This window comes from Trichinella spiralis, assembly GCF_000181795.1.
Source record: "Trichinella spiralis strain ISS 195 chromosome Unknown Scfld8, whole genome shotgun sequence".
In the NCBI taxonomy this organism is placed as follows: domain Eukaryota; kingdom Metazoa; phylum Nematoda; class Enoplea; order Trichinellida; family Trichinellidae; genus Trichinella; species Trichinella spiralis.
The window spans coordinates 717,604-724,268 of NW_003526947.1; the positions used below are offsets into that span (position 1 = coordinate 717,604).

Below are 6,665 nucleotides of genomic sequence, written 5' to 3' on the forward strand. Positions count from 1 at the left end.
TCATGTTGCAATGTCTTGTATTGGGTTGTATTATAATGTTGTATTGTATTGTCTTCTATGTAGTTTTATGTTTTTATCACTGAATAAATTTTCACCACTGAAAATTATAATTATCTAATTCTCAACTTGGAATGGAAACTTTTGAACAAGTTCTATAAAATGCTGTATAGTACACAAGCAATAAACTGAGTTAGCATACCTTAAAGATAAGCAAATTTCTAAGGTGTGATCAGCATATGCACAAAAATATAATCTGAAAAAAATTTGCTTTTAAGATTATAATTTTGAAATGATGGTCAACTTTTAATTTTATTTAATGCTACTACAAATATATGTGGAATAAAAAAAGTTAAGCTTTGAATATCAAAAAACTGACCATTGAAGAGAATCCGAAATTCGACAAATAGAAAGCACTACAACGACAGCCATTAAAATTTAGGTTTGCGAAAACAAATGAAATTTATCACAACCACAACCAGTGAAATTTAGTCGCGCGACAACAAATAAAATTTACCACAACGACCACCACTAAAATTTAGTTGCGCTCATTGGCTTGAAAACCAATAAAATTTAAAGCCAATCAAATTTCGAGCGGCATGCCTTTGATGGCAAAAATGAGACTAAACCATCACAAACATTTTCAAGAATGAAAACTTGCTTAGAGCAATTAGACAAGGAAAACCAATACGACAAAGACTTCAAGGCCCAATAAAATGAAAACCAATACGACAAAGATTTGACGGTCTAATAAAATAGCGTGGGCAAAGACCAATGAGAGAAAAGCGGGACCGAGTAAAACCACCTCTGATAAAGAAGTTCGTACGGAAAACATAACATTAAGCATCTAAGGAATATATCTATGGACCGCTCTCTGGACGCTAAAAGGAGAAAATATGAAGCAATGGCAAAGATAAGAAAGAGAAAATCACAAATTATTGATAAATGTAAATAAGGTAAAAATTGGAATAGAAAAATCATAGCAATTATTCAAAAGTTATTGTTTTCTTTTATTATTATGAAGCGAGAATGTGAGTATTATAAATTGAAAAGGTTTTCAGTTGAAGCTTTGTGCCCAGTGGCTGAAAGCTAAATAGCCGATATGTCTACGAAATGCGGAATATTTCATATAAATGAGAATCAAGCAATGTAATACTGGAAATAATATTAATTTTAAAAAGAAAAAAAATTTGGAGAAGTTAATATATATAGAAGTTAAATTCTAGATACATCGGGCAGCAGGTTGTCCGCGTGCAAATTACCCTACCCAATATTCATGGGGTGAAGGGTTCGAATCTGCTAGCCACATGTAAAATATATGCTTGTAATAGCGCAACTCAGCACGCGCTTCTACAAGCTAATCAGCTGCTATAGCAAATCAATGCAATAATTGGTTGTTACAGACCCGGATTTCTGCGAAGCAGAAAATTGTTCAGACATTGGTTAATCCAATAAACCAATGGATTTACTGAATCTTTTCCTTTATCTATCCGATTATCAGAGATGCCAATAATTGGCTACATTCAATAGCTAGAAATCTTTTCCACTTTCAACCACGTTACGGGGTTAAATTACATTATAAATTCATTCAAACTGATGTTTTGATGTCGTTAAGTATTTTTTATTCATATAAAACATATGTGAGACATACAACTAATCCACACACGGTACACAATTTATTTAGAATTGTAAGTTGGAAACTGTCGCATTTTATTCACATAATAATTTTTAGCATTTTCTTTCTTTGGTTCACTTTTAGATTAAAATAAATTGTAAAGTTGCTATTTAAAATTGTGTTCAAAATGCAAATTTAGCAATAAAATATCCCAAATGCCTTCGTTTTCTAATTAACATTGTTCACTGTAAACTATCTAAATGAACAACTTTTCATCAGCAGTGTTGCTGTCATTTTTCAAAACTTGTAATTTTTAAACTGCTAGATATGGATATTGATGGGGAGGGCCTACATGAGCAATTTCACAAATGATAAAAGCAAGGTAAACAGAACCGTCATATTGCAAACTCTCAACGCCGCAAACATACCCTGGCACCATTGAAGACATGCTGATCTACCCAGACATCCGCAGGAATCTGTAGATGACACGGAATAAAGTCAAGAAATCAAGCGGAAATCCATGAAAGCTTAAATCACAATCACGATGCGTTACCAGTGAATATGCCATGACAAAATAGGTTGAAACTCACGAAGCTAACCAAGAAAGAGAATATTTCGATACCTTCAAAGAATAACATAATAAATAAGCCTTTCACTATAAGCAGGAAACAGAAACAGATATTACAAAATTTGACAAAGCAAAAGTGACAACCTTAATATGACAAAGTTATGAGAGAGATGTAGAGATAATTTTGCATATAACTGCAGAAGGAAGGAATAATATAAATGTCAGCATACCTCAGCGGAAAATAAGTAAAATTGCTGTTAGTCATATCAAGGCTCAAAGTCAACAGATAAGATAACTGAAACTTGGCATATCACCATCAGGATAAAAGAGATTAACTTGTTCTGCATGTTCGGCTGAAATGCCTCACGTTGCATGCTTGACTGCACTGTTTTTTTGTCACGTTCTGGTTTCAAATTAAATAGTCATCCATTGTCACACTTACATGATCATTTATTAATTTGAATAAATGTACTTCATTTTACAATTGAATAAACCTACTATAAGTATTGAAAATGTCACATACATTCACATGATTCATCATATTAAGATCCATTAAAATTTAATGAGAAATGCATGGCTTGTGATGATGAAACTGTTAACGAAGTAACTGAATATCATTCCTTAATCTACAGTATTTTTTTGTGAAGCTGGCAAAGAAAGCAAAATTGCTTTTGTATGTAAATTTGATATGCATGTAATTATTGTCGACAACAATCAGTTTGAATTTGTGCAACTTCAACCAAATGAATCCAAATTCAGCACCTCATTCATAAAATTATTTTGCATTATTTGAAATTTATTTTTTGACATTTCACATAAATCTCCTCGAAAAATATTGAAAAATAATTAAACGTCGTTGATTTGAAAATGACTGGGAAATGAATGTAACCAACGCTGATTTATTCAAATTGAAAATTGATCAAGATATCAATAGAACTGATGAAGGCAAAATTGAGCACGAAAACAGGCACACTCAGATATAAAGTATCAGGAATGATAAACAATGACTTGGAAAGGAAATTGAACAAATTCAGTCAGATCTGAAAATTCATAAAATTTACTATAATAAAAGCAAATAATCGAACAAAGTGAAATCATTTTTTCATAGTAACAATGGGCAATTGTCAATTAGACAACTAAACATTCGCCTTATTTTTTAAAAATATTATTGTGAGACGATGTAAATTTGCATAGCAAACAAACGCTGCGCTGTTAGCGTTATTTGATTAAGTCTAACCGTCAACAATAAATTATTTATTTTTGAAGATAATTTTTCAATTTCATCTTGAGAATATAACATAAATTGTTAAATTTATGACGGAACTAGCTATTTAATATTGCTCTTGTTTGTTTCACATGCACAAGAAAATTTTCATTAATCCATTGTTGTTTGAATTATTCATAATTATTTCAAAAATATGCGTCAATTTATTTATGAATGGATGAGATCGTCCCACTTTTGGCCGGTCCCGATTTCCCCTAACCCCGCCCCTTATTGGTAATTGGCGAGTCGTTGATTGGCTGTACGGCTATTGATTAGCAATTGTCTAATGAGTTATTCTGTTTTATTTGTTACCCAGTTTGCATCCGTTTACCGACCAATCGTGTACAGCCAATCACAAATTTCGGTCGAATTTATGCGGACAAAATGGGAGTAAACCTATATACAAATTTAAAAATGATTTTGAAATCCAACAGATCCTTTTTGATTATCATTTGGTTATAATCGAATACAACAATTGCATCTTGAATGTTTAGTCAATTCAGTAGTTGGTTTACTTTAGATGTATTGAAAAACAAATTTAATACAATTTACACAAAATGTATAATCACCGATGTTTATTTTAAACAGAATTCCAGATTTTATTTTTTATTTAAATGAAACATAAGAAGAAAAACAATAACTCTTGTGAACAGGAGCGAAAGAAAGATTGGAAAGATTAAATTCTTCTGCAAACCAGGAATATTTTCAGAGAACAGGGAGGCAAAATCAGAAAAGTATTTTGATGCTAACATTCTGCAATCACCACTCCCAGTTTTAGCTGAAAACTGCAGTTGTGGACAATTTATCAATTTTACGTTTTCCCTTTGTACTTGAATAACCTTCAAGTAGCCTTCATCAGAACAATATCTGCCAAACAGAAAAGAACCTCAGGCATAAATTTCATTTAACTGTTAGGTAAGAAAGTAATTTATATGACGAGTGAAAGCAACTGTTGGCTGACATTTCTTTTGAACAGTATTTATGAACGCGGGCGGATAAATGTAAAGCACTTTGGAAGCGGAAAAAAAGCGATGAACAACACAAAGCAAAAAAGCTGTCAAAGTTGCTTCAAATTCACTCTGCAATGGATATCGCATTCTTTGATGTTGGAATTTGTGCGCCGTTAATTATCTGACACTGCTCATTTGAATGACAAACATGTATTATGCATGAAAAAATGTTTACTAAAATATCGCTCTTGAATATTTTTTGTAATACAGTATACTTTGCGTTTGCATATTTTTATTTTTTAATGTATATGATTTTGAAATGGATCATCTGAAAAATTACTTAGCTTTTTACTTACTTGAAAATTTTGCCTTACTTAGTACATTTAATTAAGGAGACCGCCTCTAATGGTTTCATTATTTTTAATTAAATAATTTAGGTTGTAATTTTTATTTTATAGCTGAAAAACATCTCCCTCAAAATAAGAAATACTTATGCACAATATTTTATTCAGAATGAAAGCACAAATATCTGAAATACAAACAGAATATTATAATAAAGCAATAAACCAGTATAGCACTTGAATGTTAACTACAAGTGCCATTTGAAAGGCTGCATCTTCACTAATCGCTTCAAGTAAAGCACTGTTCATCAGAAATGTGATTCATTCCATCTTCGACGTTTTTCTCCATTATATCATGAATAATCGAATGTAAACTGCAAGTGCCATTTGAAAGGCTCCATCTTCACCAATCGCTTCAAGTAAAGCATTGTTCATCAGAAATGTGGGACATTCATTCTATCTTCGATGTTTTTCTCCATAATATCCTGATTGGCGTTGGTAAATATGCAGACAAGTTCCAAGTCCAAAAGACATTGGAAAATATGTCTACAAAACGTGCGCACCGCAACCAATCTTTCGCATATAACAATGCTGCCGCTTCATCACTGAATATTAATGATTTTGCGTTTTTACCATACAAATGCATCACTGTGGCGTATAACACACACAGCCAATATTTTGTTCTTATTTCCATTTCTGCACTTATTGACCATTTGTCATCTGAAAACTAACAAATCGGTGTTGCATGTGCGACGCGTCACATCTTAAGTATTTTAGATGTTCCAAGAGGTAATTTTGAATTTTCATTTCCTTTTCCAATTTGCAATACGATCCACCTTCAATACGATGTCACCTTCTTCCGGTTTCAGTTTCCATCATGTCCATTGTACGAAATTCCTTTTCTCGTTCATTTTCCATAATTTTCTATATTCGCAGAGCGAATCCCGCGTTGATATACTCTCATCAAATTTGTTTGGGTAAATATTACCCATCAAAAAATGAGACGGACTTAACATGTTTTCAGATCTCGTCTCGTCGCCGATGAATATTAGTCGACCAGAGTTCACTCTGGTCTCCACGTAATACAACATCGTCTGGAATTGTTTTGCTTTACTGCAGTGCTGCCTCTCTTTCTTCAACGTGCTTTTGATCGTCCTAACCAATCTTTCCCAACATCAACCAGAACATGCGTCAATTAGCCCCCTCTGAAGAAAATCACCATTCGAATCATTAAATAATAATGATCACACCAGTTAGCCAACAAATATATGATGCAGTGAACTCGCTTTCCATTTTCAAATATATTTGTATAGTAATATCCATTCCTGTTCTAGAATGGGAAGTGTTCCAACAGATGAGATAATACAGTATCCAACGGAATTGCATCTGTTTCTGGTAATTCGCACGTGCAATTTTATCCGTTCCATTCGCAACGACTACGAAACTTTCTTGCACATTAACATTCTATTCGGCATACATCCTGCCGCTGCGACGGACGTTCAAACATATGCATCGTAGAAAGCACAATCATAAAGGTTCTTTTCAGAAAAATTATCAAAAATTGTGGACAGATTGTTGTCATCCGTAAGAGGGAGTGAGTATAGAATTCGGCATACCTCCATCTTCATATGAAATTGTAAATGTAATAAATGTATCTTTCTCAGCTCACCATAACTGCTTTCGCCTTGTTATCAACTTTAGTATTAATACGTCTTCTTTTTTCTACTGTTTCCCATGAACAACGTTTGAAAATGCAAAATCGCTCGCCTTTCTCTTGTTGTGATGTTCATACGTGAAGACCAGTAATTTAGTAGGCGCTGTCACTGTTTTTCATAGAGGTTGGCGGGTACATCTCGGCTTCAGGACTGTTCCGTTGGTCACCGCAATCCGTGTAGATCTTTCGACATATTTCGCGTTTCGACGAGGACAT

General features: G+C 33.2%; 1 protein-coding gene across 1 annotated transcript; it reads right to left on the reverse strand.

The window, feature by feature from the left end:
* Positions 1–6,030: 6,030 nt before the first annotated feature.
* Tsp_10423 (conserved hypothetical protein) lies at positions 6,031–6,665 on the reverse strand. Its single transcript, XM_003372816.1, has 3 exons — positions 6,586–6,665; positions 6,213–6,357; positions 6,031–6,171 (listed from the first exon to the last, which is right to left on the reverse strand). Exons 1-3 carry the CDS (start codon positions 6,663–6,665, stop codon positions 6,031–6,033), a joined length of 366 nt encoding a protein of 121 aa, XP_003372864.1.

Excerpts from the sequence above, each read along its gene's own strand:
- Tsp_10423 (XM_003372816.1), bottom strand. The coding sequence starts at position 6,665 with ATGTCCTCGTCGAAACGCGAAATATGTCGAAAGATCTACACGGATTGC. Across the intron at positions 6,358-6,585 it reads AACAGTCCTGAAGCCGAGAT|ATGGAGGTATGCCGAATTCT; the intron begins GTACCCGCCAAC and ends TTTCATATGAAG. Across the intron at positions 6,172-6,212 it reads GTCCGTCGCAGCGGCAGGAT|TCGTTGCGAATGGAACGGAT; the intron begins GTATGCCGAATA and ends AAAGTTTCGTAG.